The sequence below is a fragment of the Sus scrofa genome, chromosome 7 (genome assembly GCF_000003025.6).
Source record: "Sus scrofa isolate TJ Tabasco breed Duroc chromosome 7, Sscrofa11.1, whole genome shotgun sequence".
In the NCBI taxonomy this organism is placed as follows: Eukaryota; Metazoa; Chordata; class Mammalia; order Artiodactyla; family Suidae; genus Sus; species Sus scrofa.
The window spans coordinates 28,761,352-28,785,056 of record NC_010449.5 but is presented as its reverse complement, the minus strand read 5'-3'; the positions used below and the strand labels follow the sequence as shown (position 1 = coordinate 28,785,056).

The 23,705-nt window shown below is 44.2% G+C and overlaps 2 protein-coding genes and 1 long non-coding RNA gene across 6 annotated transcripts in view; 2 read left to right on the top strand and 1 right to left on the bottom strand.

The window, feature by feature from the left end:
- The window catches only part of BEND6 (BEN domain containing 6), a 42,036-nt gene extending 26,867 nt beyond the window's left edge, over nucleotides 1–15,169 (top strand). Inside the window, exons 5-7 of one of the 3 annotated variants that reach the window (XM_001925201.6) lie at nucleotides 1,513–1,705; nucleotides 3,957–4,093; nucleotides 13,906–15,169. In XM_001925201.6, coding sequence (XP_001925236.1) covers nucleotides 1,513–1,705; nucleotides 3,957–4,084 — 321 coding nt within the window. In that variant the 3' untranslated portion in view covers nucleotides 4,085–4,093; nucleotides 13,906–15,169. Of the gene's footprint in view, nucleotides 1–1,512; nucleotides 1,706–3,956; nucleotides 4,094–4,681; nucleotides 5,107–13,905 lie in introns of those variants that run through there. The other 2 variants (XM_005665866.3, XM_013977762.2) reach the window with 2 other exon arrangements.
- LOC100522935 lies at nucleotides 18,806–19,510 on the bottom strand. The gene is made up of 2 exons (XR_304390.3): nucleotides 19,407–19,510; nucleotides 18,806–19,310 (listed from the first exon to the last, which is right to left on the bottom strand). It is a non-coding gene; the product is annotated as an uncharacterized LOC100522935 (long non-coding RNA).
- ZNF451 (zinc finger protein 451) overlaps nucleotides 19,568–23,705 on the top strand; it is an 83,206-nt gene continuing 79,068 nt past the window's right edge. The window contains exons 1-2 of one of the 2 annotated variants that reach the window (XM_001924600.5): nucleotides 19,568–19,816; nucleotides 20,210–20,293. In XM_001924600.5, coding sequence (XP_001924635.1) covers nucleotides 19,796–19,816; nucleotides 20,210–20,293 — 105 coding nt within the window. In that variant the 5' untranslated portion in view covers nucleotides 19,568–19,795. The remainder of the gene's footprint in view (nucleotides 19,817–20,209; nucleotides 20,294–23,705) is intronic. The other variant, XR_002345645.1, reaches the window with a different exon arrangement.

The window sequence follows — 23,705 nt, the reverse complement described above, 5'->3', positions numbered from 1 at the left end:
GAGTTCCCCATTTTCTGTTTTATCCTCGGCTGTAACCTGAAGGCTGTTCCCCCATCTCCAGGCAAGCCAGTTCCCTTTTTCATGGCCCACCTCCACCACCTTCAAAGCCAGTCAAGGAGGCAAAGCCCTGCTCACTCTTCAAGGCTCTCTTCCCTCCTCTCTGGGTTCTTTTTTTGTTTTTTTTTTGGAAGGGGGTACTTTTTATGGCCATACTTGCAGCATATGGAAGTTTCTGGACTGGGGTCCAATCAGAGCTGCTGGAACCTTAACACACTGAGCAAGGCTAGGAATGAAATACTAGTTGGGTTCTTAACCTGCTGAGCCACGACAAAAACTCCTGTCTTTTCTTTCTTTTTTTTTTTTTTTTGTCTTTTCTAGGGCCACTTTCTCAGCATATGGAGGTTCCCAGGCTAGGGGTCTAATCAGAGCCATAGCTGCCGGCCTACACCAGAGCCACAGCAACGCAGGATCCGAGCCACGTCTGCAACCTACACCACAGCTCACAGCAACGCCACGTCCTTAACCCACTGAGCAAGGCCAGGGATTGAACCTGTAACCTCATGGTTCCTGGTCAGATTCATTAACCACTGCGCCACAATGGGAACTCCAAAAAACTCCTGTCTTTTCTCTGATGTTCTTCTGCCTCCCTCTTCTGCATTGAAGGGCTCATGTGATTGGGCTGAGCTGGCCCAGGATAGCTTCCCCATTCACCTACAAAGTGGATTTTCCACATAAGGTACCGTGTTCACAGGGCCCAGGGATGAGCTGGGACATCTTCTCTGGGTCATTATCCTGCCTGCTTAAGGCATCACATCCAGATTACATGACAAGAGTTTGTGTACACTCTGGAGCAAATACCTCCTAAGTAATGGGAAGTATCTCCAAGATAACCTTTAATGCTAACCCCTGAAATGTAAAATATACGTTAAAAGTATCAGGGAGTTCCTGTCGTGGCTCAGTGGTTAATGAACCCAACTGGTAACCATGAGGTTGTGGGTTCGATCCTTGGCCTCACTCAGTGGGTTAAAGACCTGGCATCCCATGAGCTGTGGTGTAGGTCGCAGAGGTGGCTCAGATCCCGAGTTGCTGTGGCTCTGGTGTAGGCTGGCAGCTACAGCTCCCTAGTCTGGGAACTGCCATATGCTGAAAGTGCGGCCCTAAAAAAAGACAGAAAAAAAATCACACATCACCTTTAAGAATGTTGGTTTTGGGAGTTCCTGTTGTGGCTCAGCAGGTTAAGAACCCAACTAGTATCTATGAGGATGTGGGTTTGATCCCTGGCCTGGCTCCTTGGGTTAAGGACCTGGCATTGCCACAAGCTACAGTGTAGGTCACAGACATGGCTCCGATTTGACCCCAGCCTAGGAACTTCCATATGCTGCAGGTGCAGCCGTAAAAAGACAAAAAAAGAACGTTGATTTTGTTTTCTGGTCTGTATGAATTCAATTAGCAATGTATTTCCTCAGCTCTCTCCTTTTTCAGTTACTGCCACTATTCTTTTCAATTTTTCAGTTCAAGATTGAAAAATGGCAGATTGCCCGTTGTAACAAGAGCAAGCCTCAGAAGTTCATTAATGATTTAATGCAGGTGCTTTACACCAATGAATACATGGCCACACACAGCCTGACGGGGGCCAAATCCTCCACTTCAAGAGACAAGGCCGTGAAACCAGCCATGAATCAGAATGAAGTCCAAGAAATCATAGGTGATGATACTTTTGCATTGCATTATCACATGCATTTAACATAATTTTACCATTCAAAGTTAAGTTGTTAAAGATTTTGGAAACCAAATTTATGGTTACAAAGGGAAAATGTGGTGGGAGGAAGATAAATCAGGGAGTTGGGAATTGCCATATACACACTACTGGATATAAAATGGATGGGTAACAAGGACCTGCTTACAGCTCAGGGAAATCTGCTCAACACTGGGTAATAACTAGTTGGGAAAAGAATCTGAAAAGGAATGGATGTGTGTATATGTATAACTGATTTACTTCCCTGTACACCTGAAACTAACACAACTTGGTAAGTCAGCTGTACTCCAATACAATTTATAAAACAAAACAACAAAAAACCAAAGTTAGGTTGTTATTTCATCATCATTTTTTTCCTAAAAATCAATTATTTTATGAGAAAGAAATCTCAGTATAGCCTAAACCTCTTTTTTTTTTTTTTTTTTGCTTTTTAGGGGTGCACCCGCAGCGTATGGAAGTCCAAGCCGCATCTGTGACCTATACCACAGCTCACAGCAATGCCGGATCCTTAATGCACTGAGTGAGGCTAGGGATCGAACCTGCATCCTCATGGATCCTACTCGAGTTTGTTAACCTCTGAGCCATGAAGGGAACTCCTAAACCTCTTATTATATATAGGGAATTTTGTGGAAAAACTTTACACTAAAAGTGGTTATTGAAATAAAAATAAATTCTATATCTGTGAAAAGATTGGAGTCATAAAATTCATAGCTTTAGAAAAGTAAATTTTCAGAATTCTTTCAAAAAAATTCTAGTAACAGTTTATATCTTATTTTCTCTTTCTTATCTTGGTTATATATATATATACACACACACACACATCCCTTATCTTTTGTTCAGAAAAACAGAGGTTAATTTAACCATCTTACTTATGGTTTTTAAGTTAATCTCCTTGAATATAATAGTATAGATTATTAAGTGTTTTTTTGTTTGTTTTTTGCAAATACCCAACAAATTTAAAGACTCAGTGAATCCTGGTTCTCTACACTTTAATGGCACATTTTTTTTTTTTTTTTTTTTTTTTTTTGCTTTTTAGGGCCCCACCCTTGGCATATGGAAGTTCTCAGGCTAGGGGTCGAATCAGAGCCATAGCTGCCGGCCCACACCACAGCCACAGCAACTCAGGATCCAAGCCTCATCTGTGACCTACAGCATAGCTCACAGCAACCCCAGATCCTGGACCCACTGAGCGAGGCCAGGGATCAAACCCAAATCCTCATGGGTACTAGTTGGATTCATTTCCGCTGTGCCACAATGGGAACGCCCGTGGTACATCATTTCTTAGTTGGAAAAGAGTCCATCAGAATCTGCATGTTTCAACTGATGTTAGGAATGGATAAAAATAACTTCCTAGCATTTTGGATCAAGGGCACTTGGCATTCTCAGCAAGAAGCAAGGTTAAAGTTGAGTACTCCCATTGGAAGACACATATGTATGTGTCAGTTTATGATGCAAACCTTTGTTATCTCTCACTTTGCTTTGAAAAACCTGCCTATGGATTCATCTATTTAAATGTCTCATGGGTGTTTGGTTGCTTTTTCAAAATGAAGACAAAATTGTAATGTGAATTGCTTGGTGTTTTATCTCAATTCATACTTTAAGATATAAAGGCCTGATAAAGTGATGTGTGTAAAATTAATGAATTAATTTGTACTGAAGTATAGTTGATGTGTAATGTTATATAAATTACAGGTATACCACTTAGTGATCCACAATTTTTAGCGTTTGTACTCCTTTGACAGTTATTATAAAGCACTAGCTATATTCCCCTTGTTGTACAATGTATCCTTGTAGCTTTTTTTTTTTAGGTCTGCACCTGCAGCACATGGAGGTTCTCAGGCTAGGGGTTGAACTGGAGCTGAAGGCGCCAGGCTACGCCAGAGCGTCAGCAACGCCAGATCCGAGCCGCATTTGTGACCTACACCACAGCTGAGGGCAACGCCAGATCCTCAACCTGCTGAGCAAGGCCAGGGATCAAACCCGCATTTTCATGGATGCTAGTCAGACTTGTTTCTGCTGAGCCACTATGGGAACCCCCCTGTAGCTAATTTTACACCTATGAGTTTTAAACTCGGAATCTGTGACCCCTTATTCCCCTCCCCTTCCCTCTCCCCACAGGTTTGTTCTCTGTATCTGTGAGTCGGCTTCCTTCTGACAAAGTGTTTTTCTATATTTTGTTTTTTTTTTTTTTTTTTTACAGGAGTCACAAAGCAGTTATTTCCCAACACAGATGATGTTTCAATCAGGAGAATGATAGGGCAAAAGCTAAATAACTGTACCAAGAAACCAAATCTAAGCAAAATTCTGAACTCTCAGGATATTAAGTAGATCCTTTTGGTAAGTCTCATAAATCTTCACAATCCTTTCAGTATGGCAAGGAGATGAAATAGCTTTTTCCAAACACTCTCCTAGAGAGACCTGTGAGATGCTGTAGTCAGTGGTCCTGGGGGTGACAGTGAGGACAGGGAAGGGGGTTTGAATTTGGGAAATGCTGAGTCAGTTATGCAGACGCTGCTTTCTCTCCCAGAGCCTCTCAAATATTTTGATATTCTTTATTATTAACATGAGTATTATTTTATTTAATGGCCACACCCACGGCATATGGAGATTCCCAGGCTAGGGGCTGAATTGGAGCTGTAGCTGCCAGCCTATACCACAGCCACAACAACACCGGATCTGAACCACGTCTGCAAACTGTACCACAGCTTAGGCAACGCCAGATCCTCAACCCACTCATCAAGGCCAGGGATCAAACCTGCATCCTCACAGGGACAACATTGGGTTCCTTACCTGCTGAGCCACAGCAGGAACTCCCTTGATACCCTTTAAATACCCCCCAGTGCATCAGCAATCCCTAAGAAGTGGATAGAGTCTGTAATGTTTTCCAAATGTGTTTGATGGAGGAATTTTTCCTTTTCTCCACAGAACACATGTGACCTTGTGGGTGGAGTGAGAAGGAGCCACAGAAGGGACACAGGGCAGTTTAGGACGTTTTCCCGCAACAGGGGCTACAGACACTGGGGAAATTGCTGAGATCATGGGCTGCACTTCCATCACTAAGCAAAGAACAGACGACTGGCTGGGACTGTTGAAGGGCCCCCTCTGCCACCTCACCCTGCTTCTCTGTATCTTTAAGTCCTTAGAGAGTTCCCTGGTAGCTCATCAGGTTAAGGATCTGTCGTCGTCACTGCTGTGGTTCAGGTTGCTGCTGTGGTCCAACTTTGATCCCTGTGCTGGGAATTTCCAAAAGCTGCAGGCACAGCCAAAAACAGACAAACAAATCTTTAAGTCAGTTATTACGGTTTTTGTTTGATGAGGATTCCTAACAATATATTTGTATTATAATTAAAGGAAGAATTATGTGTTTCAGTGCATTCTGAAGGAAATACACTCTGTGGTCAGGCCCTGCTCTAGGCAGGGTGGTGTCGGGGATTCTGTGTTCACTTTATCTCTATTTTCTTTTTTTTCTTTTTCTTTTTCTTTTTTTTTTTTTTGTCTTTTTACCTTTTCTAGGGCCACACCCATGGCATATGGAAGTTCCCAGACTAGTGGTCTAATCAGAGCTGTAGCGGCTGGCCTACGCCGGAGCCACAGCAACTCAGGATCCGAGCTGCGTCTGCGACCTACACCACAGCTCATAGCAATGCTGGATCCTTAACCCACTGAGCAAGGCCAGGGATTGAACCCACAACCTCATGGTTCCTAGTGGGATTCGTTAACCACTGAGCCATGATGGAAACTCCTGTGTTCACTTTAGAAGTCAGAGTCCTTCCTCACCATTATTTTAATGGAAAATATATGGCAAATAGGCATTGTTACACTCATTATTTTAATTGATAATAGAGGTATGTGATAAACACATGAGGGCAAGGTTTTCCTTCCATTTTCTTTCTTTCTTTCTTTCTTTCTTTCTTTCTTTCTTTCTTTCTTTCTTTCTTTCTTTCCTTCCTTCCTTCCTTCCTTCCTTCCTTCCTTCCTTCCTTCCTTCTTTCTTTCTTTCTTTCTTTCTTTTCTTTTCTTTTCTTTTTATTTTTAAATAAGGGCCACACCCTCAGCATATGGAAGTTCCTAAGCTAGAGGTCAAATCGGAACTGCAGCTGCTAGCCTACACCACAGCCACAGCAACATGGGATCCCAGCTGTGTCTGCGACCTACACCACAGCTCACGGCAACACTAGATCCTTAACCCACTGAGCGAGGCCAGGGATCAAAGCCGAGTCCTCATGGATACTAGTTAGGTTCTTAACCTGCTAAGCCACAATGGGAATTTTGTTCCCTCTGTTTTCTTTACTTCTGTCTTTGACTTCCACTTTGCCTGCCCCTCCCCTGCCTCAAGTCACCTTGAGGCCATGTCACTTGTCTTCTGACCGTGTTTCAAGTGCATGTGGACCTGCATGTAATGCAGTGGTTCCCCCACCCACTAACTGGCCCCCACCCCATCCTCCTGGAGGGTCCCTTACTGGGTTGCTGGACAATTAAGGCTACTCTGTTGAGGGACAGCAATAGTCTGTCTTCCCTAAAAAGAGCAAAACAAACTAACCAAAAAAACCTTGCTTTGATCTGCACTGCTAGACTGACTTGAAGATTTATAAAGGATAAAGCTATCCATATCCTTTTTCTCCCCAAGGGATTTTTTTTTTTTTTAATCTTTTTAGGGCTGCACCCGTGGCATATGGAGGTTCCCAGGCTAAGGGTCGAGTGGGAGCTGCAGCTGCCGACCTAAGCCACAGGCACAGCAACGCCAAATCCAAGCCTTGTCTGTGACCTACACCACAGCTCACAGCAACACCAGATCCTTAACCCACTGAGCGAGACCAGGTGATCAAACCCACAACCTCATGGTTTCTAGTCAGATTTGTTTCCACTGTGCCACAATGGGAACTCCTCCCCAAGGGATTAAAAATGTTGGTAGGCTGTGAATCTCACAATTTCCCAGTGAGGCGGTAACTGCATAAATGAGCCCTTAGAACTTCTTGGGGTTTTTTGGTCAGTTTTTTAAAATTTATTTTATTGAAGTATAGTTGATTTACAATGTTGTGTTAATTTCTACTCTACAGCAAAGTGATTCAGTTATATGTATATCTTTTTTTTTTTTTAAGATCAGGACTTCTGTGTATTTCTTTATTTTATTTATTTATTTTTGGGCCACATCCTCTACCCATGGAAGTTCCCGGGCCAAGAATTGAACTTTTGCCATAGCATCAACCCAAGCTGCTGCAATGACAATGCTAGATCCTTAACCCCCTGCACCCCAAGGGAACCTCCTACACATTCTTTTTCATATTCTTTCCATCATGGTTTATCACAGGATATTGAGTATTGAGAACTTTTCATTTTGATGAGAGGCTACTGAGTTGTCCTGGTGTCAGGGAGCTGAGCTGCTGTCTAAATGCTGTGGAAACAGATTCCAGGTCATAGGGCCGTCTCCTGGAGCACTTTATTGTGTTTCAGAGCTCAGCAAGGCATTTCGATATCCTAACTTCAGCCTTTTTCAGAGCTCAGGCTGCTGTGGGTAGGCACAAAACTCATCTTTGATAACAGCAGAGTATTGAAAAAAAGTAAAAAGTGTTTATATGTGTTGCTTGTCTTCCTGGTAGTGGTGCTATTACATCACCTGGCCATGGCATTGACAGACACTGAAAACAGCATGAAGTCTTCTGTAATGAACCCAGTCTGTGCTGGTGTCTCCCGAGCCAAGATGCTCGGAATAGAAATGCATATATTTTGAGTTATAAGTAGAGATTAACACTGCATTGGAAATTTTTTTTTAATTGGCAGGTACCTTTCACTTGAAGTATAGCTAAATGCTGTAAATTCTTTTCTTTCTCTTCCAGCCACACCCACAGCATGCAGAACTTCCCAGGCCAGGGATCAAACCCAAGCCACAGCAGTGACAGCGCTGAGTCCTTAACTCCTAGGCCACCAGGGTACTCCCAGATTATTTCAAAAAGCCTGAGAAAATACACTGGGAAAGACAGGGTCACAGAAAACTGAATTCAGGCCTGTTTGATGAATTAGATATAGCTCCCTCTGGTGGAATACTGCTATATTTTACTTTTCTTGCTCATTTGACGAACAGGAGCCTACAGTGATTGCCTATTTAGACAAACTTCACCCTGCCCCCAAAAGTATCCTTTGGAAAAATAATTGTCCTTCCGTGACTATAAGCAAGGTAAGATATTCCTTAAAAAAAAAAAAATAAAGCTACCATGTGATCCCACAATCCCACTCCTGGGCATCATCTAAAAAGAGAAAACCATCATTTGAAAAGATCTATGCACCTCAGTGTTCATAGCAGCACTATTCACAATAGCCAAGACATGGAAGTAATCTAAATATCCACTGACAAATGAATGGATAAAGAAGATGTGGTACAGGAGTCCCCTGGTGGCAAAGTGGGTTAAGGATCTAGCATTGTCACTGCAGTAGCTTGGGTCCCTGCTGTGGTATGGGTTTGATCCTGAGCCCAGGAACTTCCATATGCCATGGGCGCAGCCAAAAAAAAAGAAGTGGTACAAATATACAATGGAATATTACTCAGCCACAACAAAGAGCAAAATCATGCCATTTGCAGATGGATGGATGGACCTAGAGATTTTCATACTAAGTGAAGTGAGTCAGGCAGAGAAAGACAAACACTATGTCACTTTAAAAAAAAGGTACAAAAAAATAAAAGGTACAAATAAACTTATTTCCAAAACTTAAAAAGAAAAGCAAAAAAGCAAGACAATAGATGCTGCAAAAATCACATAGATGTCTCAGAATTCGAGGGCCCTGCTAGACCGTGCCTTCCACTCAGGACTGAGCACATAGTGGCCCCTGGCCCAGATTTGAAAGGACCATCACCTCCCAACTAAGACTCATTTTTGTGAGAATAAGAGCCCAGGAGTTCCCCGTCATGGCTCAGCAGTAACGAATCCGACTCTTATCCATGAGGACTCAGATTCAATCCTTGGCCCTGCTCAGTGGGTTAAGGATCTGGCATTGCCATGAACTATAGTGTAGGTCACAGACATGGCTCAGATTCCAAGTTACTGTGGCTGTGGCTTAGGCCAGTAGCTGTAGCTCCAATTTGACCACTAGCCTGGGGACTTCCACATGCAGCAGGTGTGGCCCTTAAAAAAAGCAAAAAAAAAAAAGAAAAAAGCGAGAGAGAGCTTAATTCCATCCCCCTCCATTTCATCTATTTGCTCTCACTCCCAGACCGGCCCTCAACCTGCATGCAGCTCACTCTTTGCCTAGGACTTGATGTTGCCAATCTTTCTGGCCTTCCTCCATTTTTTGCTTTTTTTCTTACAAGAGCTAAAGAAAACTTTATTTGTAAAAATTACAGAATATTAGAATACCACCTCTGTAACATCCCACTAAGCAGCCAAACAGCCTTCTGAAATTTCTGAAGCTGCCCCATTTTTTTAAATCTCTACCATCATATGCCATATGCGTATAACTTAAAGATGATCAAATACAGCAGTGCTTGAACAGGCAGGAGAGATTTTTGTGCCCTGCCCGTGAAACAGGTGATATTTGAAAATGTCTGGGGACATTTTGTGTTATCATACGAGGTGATACTGCTGGCCTCTAGCTGGCGGGAGCCAGGGCTGCGGGACATCCTACAAAGTATAAGACAGCTCCCACACCAAGAACTACCCACCCCAAGGTCAGTTCTGCTGAAGTTGAGAAATCTTGATCCAAATGATTTCCTGATCGCCAAGACGATGGGGTAGGAAGCCCCTGAGCTCACCTCCTTCCAGCAGCCCACCAAGATTGCAACTGCTTACAGAGCATCTATCAATGAGAATAGCATGTAAACAGGCAGGAAAGGTCTTCTACCACTAAAAATATAAAGAAGGAACCACGGCAAGCTGGGTAGGAAGGGTGGAGCCACAGCATAGTCAAGCCCACACCCCTGGGTGAACGACTCATAAACAGCAGGACATCACAATTGCAGAGGTTCACACCAAGGAGTGTGGGGTCCAAGACTCCATACTAGGCTTCCCAGCCCTGGGGCCCTGCACCAGGAAGACCATCCCCCAGAACATCTGGAGTTGAAGGCAGGGGCTTGCATTTGGGAGTGCTGGCGGGGTGGGAGGGCAGTATGAGGTATAGGAAACAGAGACTCCACTTTTTTTTTTTCTTTTTCTTTTTCAGACTGCACTTGCAGCATGTGGAAGTTCCCAGGCTAAGGGCTGAATCAGAGCTGCAGCTGCTACCCTACACCACAGTGGCAGCAACGCCAATGCAGCTTGCAGAAACACTGGATTTTTAACCCACTGAGTGAGGCCAGGGATCGAACCCACGTCCTCATAGATACTGGTTGGATTCTTAACCTGCTGAGCTACAACAGGAACTCTGAAACTCCATTCTTAAAGGGCCCGGGCAGAATCTCACATGCTCCAAGTCCTAGCTCGCAGGCAATAATCTTCAAGGAGCCTGGGTCAGACTCGCTTGCTGACCTTGGACACCCTCCTGGAGGGGCAGCAGGCAGCTGGGACCACTCCCCCAGCCCCCCGGGGGTGGGAAGGCATGAGTAACAGCTATTTGAGAGGACGCATCCTATCATGAGAACACCGGTGTTTGCAAGCACCTGTTTTGTTTTGTTTTGTTTCCTTTTTGGGCACCCTGTGCCACATGAAGTTCCTGGGCCAGGAATCAGATCAGAGCTGGAGTGGCAACCTAAGCAACAGCCATGGCAATGTCAGATCTTTAACCACTGTGCCAGGCTGGGGACTGAACCTTTGTCCCAGCATTCCAGACATGCAGCCAATCCTGTTGTGCCACAGGGGAACTCCCAAGCCCCTGTTTTGGAGTCTTCTCTTTAGTCTGTTAGTGCAGAGGCTTACCTGTCTGCCAACTGGTCACCACCAGTCCTGATACCCTTCAGGCTGAGGAAGGACCTGGTCCAACCAAGTGGTAGGCTGGTATCACCCATTAACAGGCCAGAATCAGCACTGGGAGGCCCAGGCCCCACAGCCAGCATGCCAGGACCCAGCACTGCACACCAGTGGACTCACTCACTAGACCTGCAGCCAACCTCTCTAGGACCCTGCTTCACTCAGTAGTGGGCCAGCACCAGCCCCTGGACTCCCCAGGCCATGCAGCCAGCTGCATCAGGACACAGCCCCATCCACCAGCAGCCGGTAGCTTCTGCAGGAGACAGGGCCTGGCAGCCAACTGGACCAGGGGCCAGTCCTGTGTGCCAGTGCCCCCCAAGTTCTCAGCCTCACCACAACAGAAAGCCCCCCTCAGCCCACATGGGGGCACCTCTAGAGCATATAGCTCTGAAGACCAGAGGGGAGTGTGCTGCTGAGCCCCTCCTACAACAAGCCACTTCTCCAAGATCAGGAAGTGCAACCAACTTACCTACATGTACACCTAACAAAGATAAGCAATCTGCCTGAGAAAAGGTCCAAGGTCATCATAAAGATGCTGAGCGACCTTGGGAGAAGAATGGATGAACACAGTGAGAAGTTCAACAATGGATCTGAAAATATAAAGAAGAACCAAACAGCCGCAGATACAATAATTGAAATGAAAAACACACTGGAAGGAAGTCGAGAGTAGGTTAGATGATACAGAAGAACAGATCAGCAAACTTAAAGACAGAGAGGGGGAAATCACCCAAGAGGAAGGGAAAAAAATAATTAAAAAAAATGAGGACATGGAGTTCCCATTGTGGCTCAGTGGTTAACGAATCTGACTAGGAACCATGAGGTTGTGGGTTCGATCCCTGGCCTCACTCAGTGGGTTAAGCATCTGTGTTGCCATGAGCTGTGGTGTTGGTCGAAGACTTGGCTCAGATCTGGTGTTGTTGTTGCCCTGGTGTAGGCCGGCCACTATAGCTCTGATTAGACCCCTAGCCTGGGAACCTCTATATGCTGCAGGTGCAGCCCTAAAAAGACAAAAAGACCAAAAAAAATTTAAAAAAAGAAATGAGGACATGGAGTTCCCGTCGTGGCTCAGTGGTTAACGAATCCAACTAGGAACCATGAGATTGAGGGTTCAGATCTGGCATTGCTGTGGCTCTGGCATAGGCCAACTGGTCACCACAGGTCTGATTAGATTCCTAGTCTGGGAACCTCCATATGCCAAGGGAGTGGCCGTAGAAAAGGCAAAAAGACAAGAAAAGAAAAAAAAAAGAGGACAGACAAAATACTTCTGAGACTACATCAAAAGTACTAACATTCCTATTGTTGGGGTCCCAGAAGGAGAAGAGAGAGAGAAAGAGGCAGGGAACTTATTTGAAGGGACAATAACTGGAAATTTCCCTAACCCAGGAAAAGAAATGGACATTCATGTCCAGGTAGTACAGAGAATCCCAAAGAAGATGACCCCAAATAGGTCTATACCAGGATGCATCGTAACTGAAGTGCAAAAATTAAAGATATTAAATTAATTAAATTAAATCTTAAAAGCAGCAAGGGAAGAACAGTTAGTTGTACAGAAGGGACCTGCCCTAACACTGTCAGCTGACTTTTCAGCAGAAACGTTGCAGGCCAGAAGAGTGGGAAGTAAGAAAAGGAGAAACCTAAATCAAGAAAATTTCACTCAGCAAGGCTATCATTGAGCATTGAGAAGAGATAAAGAATCTCCCTGGAGTTCCCATCGTGGCACAGTGAAAACGAATCCAACTAGGAACCATGAGATTGCAGGTTTGATCCCTGGCCTCTCTCAGTGGGTTAAGGATCCAGGGTTACTGTAAGCTGTGGTATAGGTTGCAGACGCGGCTTGGATCCTGTGTGGCTGTGGCGTAGGCTGGCAGCTGTAGTTCCAATTAGACCCCTAGCCTGGGAACCTCCAAATGCCGTGGGCGTGGCCCTAAAACGAAAAAAAAAGAAAGAAAGAAAGAAAAAAAAAAAGAATTTCCCAGACAAGCAAAATCTAAAAGTGTTTAGCGCCATTAAACTGTTTTTACATCGGAGTTCCCATCGTGGCGCAGTGGTTAACGAATCCAACTAGGAACCATGAGGTTGTGGGTTCGGTCCCTGTCCTTGCTCAGTGGGTTAACAATCCGGCGTTGCCGTGAGCTGTGGTGTAGGTTGCAGATGCGGCTCGGATCCCACATTGCTGTGGCTCTGGTGTAGGCCTGTGGCTACAGCTCCGATTCAACCCCTAGCCTGGGAACCTCCATATGCTGCGGGAGCGGCCCAAGAAATAGCAACAACAACAACAAAAAGACAAAAAAAAACCAAAAAAACAAAAAAACTGTTTTTACAGGAAATGTTAAAGGAATTTCTCTAAGTGGAAAAGAAAGACCACAACTAGAATTGTAAAATTACAAAAGGAAGCAGTTTCCTAGGGGCTCAGAGGGTTAAGGATCTGTTGTCTTCAATGCTGTGGCACGGGTTACTCCTGTAGTGCGTGTTCAAGCCCTGGCCTGGGAGCTTCTCCATACTGTGGGCACGGCCAAAAAAATATATGTATATTACAAAAGGAAAAAAAAATCTCATTGGTAAGGGCAAGCATACAGTAAATGTAGTTTACTCAATACCCATAAATCTGGTAGGAAAGTTAAAGGAGAAAATCATCTATATCCATAATAAGTAGCTAAGGGGTACACAAAACCAAAATATGTAAATATGCTGTCAGAAACATGCCATGTGGTGGGGAGGAAGTAAAAGTCCAGGGTTATTAGACTATGTTTGAATTTAGGACATTATCAAATTAAAATAATCTTGTATAGATAGGTTGCCATATATAAACCTTATGGTGACTAAAATATTTATGGATTCCTTGGTGGCTCAGCAGGTTAAGGATCTGGTGTTGTCACTGCAGCAGCTCAGGTCTCTGCTGTGGTGCAGGTTCAGTCCCTAGCCCGGGAACTTCCACATGCCCAGGGTACAGTCAAGAAAAAAAGAAAAAGAAAAAAAGGTTTTAATTTTAAAAATAAATAAATAAAAGCCACTCGAGATAAAAATATGTGTTAAATATTTCAGTTATTATCTATGCTGGAATTTCTCTGAATAGATCATAAAATAATTCTTGTCACCTCAGTAGTAACATTTCTTATTACCAACTTGTATTTTTAAGCACAAATTTGTAGTTGACACAAAAATGAATAACTCATATTGTTATTATAACATAACTGTTAAAATGCTATGAGAATTCAGTTATAAGTTTGCTCTTTTTTTTTTTAAATTTGCTTTTTATAGGTATTACAGGCCCCTGACACAAAGGCACCTTCAGCTGTCAATCTCACCTTGGACTTTGTGGGAGACACTGTACCCTCCCAGGCAGTGAGCACAGAGACACGCACAGTGACAGGCTGGGAAATACCTGTGTCATCGCTGGGCTGTCCTGACAGAGCACAGGCCTGCAAAAACCTGCATGTGTACTGTACCCTCAGTACCAGCGATGCTTCCAACCGGAGGGTTTCTAGCAGCCCCAAGAGCATGCAGTATGGTTTCTTGCAAATATGCATTTTTTCCTCCCCAAAATGCCTCCCTGTACAGCTATCTTAACAGGATAATCAGAGCTCTTATCGTAGCAACAAAAACTCTAACCCAGAAGATTCGTCATTGTCCTAATCAATCCCTGTACATTTTTTAATACCAACGACTCCCCATTTTCATTTTGTTGGCTCTTTAGTATAAGTACATGCTTGGGAAAGTAAACAATGAAATAATCAATGTTCAAAAACGTGAGTAGCAAAATCAGCCTAAAAGCTGATAACCATGTTCTAACGAAGTAATAGTGTTTTAGCAATAAAATTACAGGATCGTTCTGTTACATAAAATTGTATAAAGCAGGAATCCGAAAAATAAATGAGAGCAACAAGAACTTTCTATTTTAATATGAAGCTATTTCACTGCACTCCTGAAAAAGAAGCCCAAGTTTTTGTGATTGTTAAAATAACGCATCAGCTTTTTTAAAAAGTCTTTTTTATGTTTCCTTGTTCACTTGCTTCTTTTTATTGCCCCAAAGAGTATGGAATACATGTGTGTAATATAAAACATCAATATCATCTGAAACCTTGTACATAGGTTAGAAAATCTAATGTTTTCAGGTTGGTTATGCTGCTACACTGCTTAGTTTTAACTGATGTGTTTTCATTGTGCCAGAAGAGAATAAGTGAAAACAAAATCATATGGGTTTCCTAATCACACACACATACAAATACCATTTTGTAAGTGAATGAAAGACAAAGCATTCTTTATCAACGTCTCTCCTTGGACCTCAGGGGGTCCCACATGACAGCTCTGCAAACCCAGGCCCTGCATCTTCAGTGCTCAAGGCCATGCTCACACTGGAGGAGGGTGCATGTGCTAGAACGTCCAGTGCTGTGGTCCCAGGAACAGTCGGTAAAAGTTGCTTGATAACAGTGTGGTTGTACAAAATAAATAGTCTTCGGGAAACAGCTTGTGTTAACATTTGCTACTTTTACTTAAATATAAGTAAATCTCACTGAAAACATAAGAAGCATTTGCTTGTTTCTTTTCTTTTCTGTCTTTTTGTCTTTTCTGGGGCCGCACTTGCCGCATATGGAGGTTCCCAGGCTGGGGGTCTCATCGGAGCTGTAGCTGCTGGCCTACGCCACAGCTAGCTGCAATGCAGGATCTGAGCCACATCTGCAACCTACACCACAGCTCATGGCAACGCCGGATCCTTAACCCACTGAGCGAGGCCAGGGATCGAACCTGCAACCTCATCGTTCCTAGTCGGATTCGTTAACAACTGAGCCAAGACAGGAACTCCTGTTTCTCATTAATGCATAAAATCTAGGGAGAAAATCGTTTTCTAGGCTGATGGCTCCTTACCCACACACTGAGGCACTACCGTTATAATTGGACTGTGTTTCTCTGGCTCGTTTGTCTTCTAAAGAGCCGTGCCATTAGGACATACACACAATGCTCAGGGAAGTTCACGGCTTTATTGCAAAAGGATAATCTCACTAAGATAATATGCTATTATCTTAAAAAAAACCCTACTTTGTAATAATAAGTTTTGCCTACCAAATGTAAATAAAATTCCCTTTGCAAAACATAACTATTATTTAACTAGAACTTCTATGGTCCTTCGGTAAAGTTTTGAGATTATGTTGATATTTTTATGGATAATAGAATATATGTATACTTTTAAATTCAGCTTCATATAGTGGTTCTTTTTTTTTTTTTACCATTTATAAAAAAAATCTTTATTCTCACTTCTCTGCAGTGTCACTTCTGTCATAGGTTTGTGTGTGTGTGTGTGTGTGTGTGTGTGGTGTTATTTATTTATTTATTTATTTTAATTTTATTTTTTTCCTCTGTACAGCATGGGGACCAAGTTTCACTTACATATATACATTTTTTTCCCTCTCTTTTTTCTGTTGCGATATAAGTGTATAGACATAGTTCTCAATGCTACACAGCAGGATCTCATTGTAAATCCATTCCAAGAGCAATAGTTTGCATCCACTCATATAGTGGTTCTAAATGTGTCAGAAATTAAGAAAACTAATGAGGAATTCCCTGGTAGCTCAGCGGGTTAAGTATTCTGCATTGTCACTGTGCTTGGGTCACTGCTGTTCTTGTGTCACTGCTGTGTCTTGAGTGCATGGTCCAAAAAACAAACAGGGGAGTTCGTGTCGTGGCTCAGTGGTTAATGAAACTGACTAGCATCGATGAGGATGCAGGTTCGATCCCTGGCCTTGCTCAGAAGTTAGGGATCCAGCATTGCCGTAAGCTGTGGCATGGGTTGCAGACATAGCTCGGATCCCGAGTTGCTGCAGCTGTGGTGTAGGTCAGTGGCTACAGCTCCGATTCGACCCCTAGCCTGGGAACCTCCATATGCCATGAGTGAAGCCCTAAGAAGACAAAAGATAAAAACAAAACAAAACAAATCAAAACACAACAACAGGAGTTCCTGCTGTGGTGCAATAGGATCAGTGGCATCTATGGAGTGCTGGGAGGCTGGTTTGATTCCCCACCTGGCACAGTGGGTTAAGGCTCCTGTGTTGCCATAATTGTGACATAGGTCCAGCTTAGCTCTGATCCCTGGCACAGGAACTCCATATGCTGAGGGGTGGCCAAAAAAGAGAAAAAAACAAACAACTTCAAATGAAAAATACAATGTTGTAAATTAAAGTCACCACACTGTCCCTGAATGTGCTCATCTGACTCTAGGAGCTTGTGCCCTGTGACCAGAACCTCTGTTTCACTCCCCTTCCCTCAACCCCTGGCACCACCTTTCCACTCTCCATGAGTTTGGCTCTTACAGATCCTGTGTATAAGTGAGAACATATAGTATTTCTCTTTCTCTTTCTTATTTCACTAGCATAATGCCCTCAAGGCCCATCCATGTCATTACAAAAGGCATAATTTCCTTCTTTTTCATGGCCGAATAATATTCCACCACATAAATAAACACCCCATTTTCTTTGTCCATTTGATAGATTCTTAAGTTGTTTCCATGTCTTGGCTATTGTGAATAATGCTAAAATGAACACAGGAATGTAGATATACGTTTAAGATAGTGTTTTCATTTCTTTCAGATATGTACCCACAAATGGGATTTCTGGATCACGTGGTAATTCTATTTTTAATTTTTTTTTTTTTGGCCGTGCTGACAGCATGCAGGAGTTCCCAAGCCAGAGATCAAACCCACACCAGAGTCACAGCAGTGACAATGCTGGATCCTTAACCCATTGAGCCAACAGGGAACTCCCCCATTTTTTATTTTTTGAGGTATCTTTACATTGTTTTCTATAGTGGTTGCATAATTCTACATCCCCACAAATAGAGCACAAGGATTCACTTTTCTGAGATGGTCTTAACCAGAACAGAGAAGGCAACCCATCTCTATCCATAACCAGGATCCCGAGCGTCACATAACAGGTCAGAGCAGTCTATCCTTGACTGCTGGGCGATGGGCAAGAACGGCAGGGAGAGACACTTTGTGAGGCACACCAAGAAGAGAAGCCCTAACAGTGGGGTCAAGCAGGCATTCAGATAATCAGTTTAGTAGATAAGCCCCCACCTTAAGTGCAATGTAATGCTGGTGGGATTTGAAGGCTGTGGTGCTTGGGGGGGGGGTGAGTGTGTGGGGGTGTGTGTGTGTGACCTCTGAAATCAAGGGCCACTCAAAATTACACAGACTGAATTAGGGGACCCTAGGTCTCGAAAGATTTCAAAACAAAGAATTCCATAATGATAAAAGGATCAATTCATCACGGAGACAATTGTAAAGCTCTAAGTACCAAATAGCAGAGCTTGAAGACACACGAAGCAAAACTTGTGGAAATAAGGAGAAACAGACATGTCCACAGTTATAACTGGAAATTCCAAAATGCTTTTCTCAATAATTACTGATCGAGGAGTTCCCGTTGTGGCACAGGGAGTTAGGTTGAGCTTGCACTTACTTGGTACAATGAGTTGAAGGAAGAATATCAGCATGGTATCAATGATATACATCTGGAAATCTACTGTAATGCTGCTTCCAACCAAGTCTAAGAGAACTGAATTAGAGGTGTTATCGAACCCAATAATTGTTCCCTTCAAGATCTCAACTGAAAGCAAAATAATAGATCCACAGTCCAAGTGAAGCATAAAAAAAATTTCCTGTCACACAAAAAACCTTTTCCCATGGTTAAAAGTCTCCGTTTTGAACTCTGAACCAATCTGTTTCTTTGACATTTAACCAGTTCCCTAACACAGAGACTGACCTTAAAAATCACCCAATCTTGGGAATTCACTTTGCGGCTCAGCAGTTAATGAACCCGACTAGGATCCATGAGGATGTGGGGTTCAATCCCTGGCCTCCCTCAGTGGGTTAAAGTTCTGGAGTTGCCACGAGTGGTGGTGTAGGTTGCAGATGAGGCTGGGATCCTGCGTTGCTGTGGCCTAGGCTGGCAGCTATAGCTCTGATTCCACCCATAGCCTGGGAACTTCCACATGCTGCGGGTTGGGCCCTAAAAGGCAAACAAACAAACAAAATCACCCAACCTGGATCTCTGGAGAGACCATTAAGCTTTGCCTAGTTTGTCATTTGCTACACCAAGCCAAACAAACCTGGCCTGATGGGAACGATAGGCATGTCTCTTATAATAAATCTTAGTAGGTTTCAAAAAAAAAATTTTTTTTTTTTTCTTTTCTGCCTGTTCCCATGGCATGCCTGGCCAGGGATGGAACCTGTGCCACAGCAGCAACCTGAGCCACAGCAGTGACAATGCTGGATCCTTAACCCGCTGTGACACCGAATTCCACAAGAGAGGCTTTTTGGTAAGGCAGTAAGTGAAAAGAAAATGAGAACACATATTTGAACATGGGTGAACTATTTTATAGATTTTTGCGTGTGAACTCTTCTATTTTATTAAGGATCCATCTGAGAACATCTTTAGAAGGTAGGGTTCAGTGATAGTTAGAGATGTCTCGGTTCCCTGTCCTACTGGGCCAGGACTCCGTGGCCTCGCCAGCTTTCCATATGGAGACCAGAGCTCTGGGTTCCGGGTTTCTTCCTCAGGTGCATGAACACAGGCTCTGAATGGCGGAGACTAAAGATGGAGAACAGATGAGCAGCGTGAGGCCGCCTCAGATCCGTGCTGATCTTAGAATCCAGCCAAGCACCCATACTTCCAAACCTTAAAGAGAAAAAGGAGAACTGATCAATTAGTTCGCACCACCTGCTTTCTGGGCTCAAACAAATCAGTGAGCTTCGCTTCCATAGCCACACGAACCTCATCTCCAAAATCTCCTTCCATTCTAGTCCCCAGCCCGCCCACCGCTCGGCGAGCGACAGTGACGTCACTCCGAGGCGCGCACGCGCCGCGCCCCCGGCCCTTTTACTCTCGGTCCGCTAACAGCCAGTCTCTGTGCAGCCAGAACTACAGTTCCCAGCGGCCCGCGCGGCGGAGGCGGGCGGACGGGATTGTGTGAGGCCGGCCCCGGCGCTGCGGGCCCAGAAGGCCGCTCCTCTTGGGGAAGCGGTCTACCTCGCTTCCCGCCCGCGGCGTCGGCGGCTCGGCAACGTCCGCTGCTTGGCGCGCACGTGGGGGCGGGTCACGGCGGGCGGGGAGGTGGCGGGGACGGCAGCGGCGCTGGTTTTGTCCGGCGGGCCTTTGGGGAGATGGGAGACCCAGGGTCGGAGGTGAGTAGCGGGCTCGGCCTGGGGCGGTGCACGGGCAGACCTGGGGCGGCAGGCCTGGAGTGAGAGGCGCGGTGCCTGTGGTGGGGAGTCTGGGGCGAGGAGCGAGGGGGCGACGGACGTGGGGTGAGACACCTGGGGCGAGGGCCTGGCAGCCACAATGGCCGCCCGACCCGGCCCGGCCCGGCCCGGCTCGGGGGCGCTCCCCGCCCGTGGGCGCGGCGTGGGTGCCGAGGCCAGCAGTCTGCGGTGGAGCGAGCGCGCCCTTTCTCGCCGAGACGGAGATGCGGAGGGTCGGCCGGGCCTCTCGAGACCTTCCCTAGTTTGTGCCTTTTGGAAAAATCTCTTGCAAGTGTGTGGCTGTGTCGGTCAGCGTGTCTTGGCTTCTTTTTATAGATGATAGAATCTGTCCCTCCAGCTGGGCCTGAGGCGTCCGAGTCCACCCCGGAGGAAAATGAAGATGACATTCAGTTTGTCAGTGTAAGTAGCCACGACGGTCGGGTTTTCCGAGTCAGCACGCTGAACCCTGATGTGATTAACCCTCACCTGTCGGTGCATCGTTCACAAGGCACGTGTGACTGTCTGATGGGGACTGGACACCTTGGGGCATGGCCCAGGATTAGGGAATATACCCACAGAGTCTCTGAGCAGCCACCAGAAAGACTGTGGCCTGCAGTTCCTGTTGTACCCTGAGTCACGCTTCTCCCCCTTCGCTTGGAACCGTTTGATACTTAAGGTGTGCCAGGTTCTGGTTTCCTAAGGCTGTGTTTAGAAACGGGACAAGAGCAGCTTCTAAAAGGTGCCACACAGGTTAGGGAGAAGGACCCCTGGTGATGGTGAAGGAAGTGGAAAACAAGAAAGGCTGCAGGAACTGGGACTCGGAGCCTGGGTGTATCCCTAGTGCACAGGCAGATAGCTTGAAGACCCCCCAGGCTCTGAGATCATCCTGCTACAGCACAGAGCAGCAGGTGATGTTCACAATGCAACGCCTGCATCAGCAGGAGCACAGGGTCCCTGTCTGTGTGTTTATTCTCTTCAGCAGCAGCACAGTACCTTTCAAGCATTAGCAAGTGGACACTTATAGATTCCTGGACCCCAGTCCAGATCTGTGGAATCAATTTGGAGAGGGGAGGGCCTAGGAATCTTCCTTTAGGCACAGAGGCAGGGGTCTATGACTCTCTGAACACACTTTGTAAAGATTGGTTCCAAAAACGGAAGGGGGTGCTAGGATAGATTTTGGGATAATTTCCACCCCGAACTGTTTTACAAAGCCTCTGCTTAAACTAGTGTCTTAGTTTGCTAAAGCAGTTTTCTACTGTAAACTGCTCGTTTTGAATGAACTGTAGTTAGTTGAGGTTTGCTGTTAAAGGTGTATAATCTTTCTTTAATATACTGTCTGAGGTGCACCTGTGTTTGCTGGGTTTGGACGGTTTTGAAAAACTGATTATTAGGCAATGTCCTCTATGTACCACAAAGTCAGGCCAGTGTGATGATCCATTGTTGTGTTTTTGTGGGTTTGTTTGGGAGTCCTTCACAAAATCACTTCTTGGCTTTGTTCATCTTTACCTCTACATTTGGTGCTCTGTCCTTTTTATTTTAAACTTTAAGGCTTGGGGGATGAGGGTAGAAAAATGTATCCTGCCCCTTCCTTCACTGTGAACTGAAGTGTGTTAGGCCCTTCAGGACAAATATTCAGGTTCCCCTTGAATATTGGTATATTTGTGAATGGAGAATATTTACCTTGATATTTTGGGGAAATTCAAGTAAGAGTGACATTTTTTTAGGAACTGTGGAGTTTACTTTGATAATCACAGATGGAATACACAAAAATAGGATTTAAAAAATATATTTTTGGTACCCTGTGAAATGAAGAACTGTAGTTTGTGAGTACCTAATATAAGCTTGCATTAGACTGAAGTTTAAGAATTCTCTTTTAGTTTAACTTTATTTTAGGAGCTCCTGCTGTGGCACAGTGGCGTAAGAATCTGACTGCAGTGGCTCTGGTCGCTGTGGAGGCACGGGGTTCAATCCCTGGCCTGGTGAAGTAGGTTAAAGGATTTAGCATTGTGGCATCTGTGTCCACATGCTGCCGCTGTGGCCATAATTTTTTTTTTTTTTAAATAGAAATAAGATTTTTTTGGCTGCCCCACGGCATTTGGAGTTCCTGGGCCAGGGTTCAGATCTGAGCCACAGTTGCAGCCTATGCTGCAGATGTGGCATTGCCAGATCCTTAACCCATTGTGCCAGGCCAAGGATTGAAACTGTCCTGTGGCTTCAGAGACACTGCTCATACCTTTGCGCCACAGTGGGAACTCCAAAAATAAGTAGTATTTTAAATGTAGAGAATCTGTTATATCTTTACATGAGAATAAAAAATATACAATGTATTTGTATCCATTTTGATGCAGCCTATTTTTAACTGTTTTTGAATATAGGTTTAAAGGTTTGATACTTCAAGTGGTGTAGTGAATTACATGCAATTACAATATTAGAAGAAACCTATTAAATACATTCATTCTACCTTTTTAGTGATAACACTTCAATGACAATTAATGATACCTTAATTCTGTTTTAAAATACATTAGAGATGGAATCTTCTACTTCTCTGTAAGCCAATCTTGACTCCTTCAAGTAGTGCTTGTCCAATAAAGTTAACAGATAGTTCTTTGCTTAAGATTTCTTCAGGTAGAAAAAGAACACTGTGATGTTACTACTTGGATTTCTTAGTTTGTTCTTAGTTTAATTTTCCCATTTTTAATCTGCATGGTGGCACAGCAGTCTTTTCGTGGTTTGGAAAATATAGAGCTTGAAACTAAACATAGCATGCTGAAGAAAAGGAAGGATATAGATGTGGAGTTTCAAAACTGAGCTGTTTCATTTAAATTTTATTGAAATACACGTACAGAGGACTGCACAATTCATAAGTGTACCATTCGATTTTTGTAAAGCCAGCATGCTTGTGAAAACAGTGCTTAAACAGGAGACAAAAGTTACCATAAAAACTTTTCATTTAGGGAGTTCCTGTCATGGCGCAGTGGTTAACGAATCTGACTAGGAACCATGAGGTTACAGGTTTGATCCCTGGCCTTGCTCAGCGGGTTAAGGATCCGGCATTGCCGTGAGCTGTGGTGTAGGTCATAGATGCAGCTCGGATCCTGCGTTGCTGTGGCTGTGGCGTAGGCCAGTGGCTACAGCTCTGATTTGACCCCTAGCCTGGGAACCTCCACATGCCGTGGGAGCGGCCCTAGAAAAGGCCAAAAGACAAAAAAACAAAAACAAAATAAAAACAACAAAACTTTTCATTTAGGTCTTCTGCTTTAATTTTTTGTTTAATTTAATAATATCCCTTATTTAGCCACCATCTTTCATATATATTATCTACATTCTTTGAAATTGCAGATATGTTAATTTACTTCCAGGAAAGTGTTTAAGAGCTAATGACATGATTATTCACAGTGCTGCTCTAGATACAGAGGTATAAAAACTGCCGAGGCAGCCTGTCATCATCTGGATAAAAGCCCATGAGGTTTACGCTTCAGCCAAGATTGTTGGTATAGTGTGGAAATTTGTGAAGGAAATCAAGGTATAATTTCATAAATTGCTTCAGGAGCCCAAAGGTCAAGTGATAATACTTCAGCTGCACAAGGGGGTCTTGGTCAAATACTAAGGCTGTCTTCTGGCTGGGTGTCTTGGGGCTGTAATTAGCTCAGTAAGTAAAAACAATGTTAGAGCTCACAATATGTAAATTCATGAATTAAGTGCCTCGGAGCTACAAAGATTAATTGGAAGTACATCCTACTCATTTCAGCATGAAAGATGAGATAGGGATGAGAACATTGTAAATAGTTCTAGTAGAAAGTTATTTTATAAAAAATACACGGTGCTATTAAAA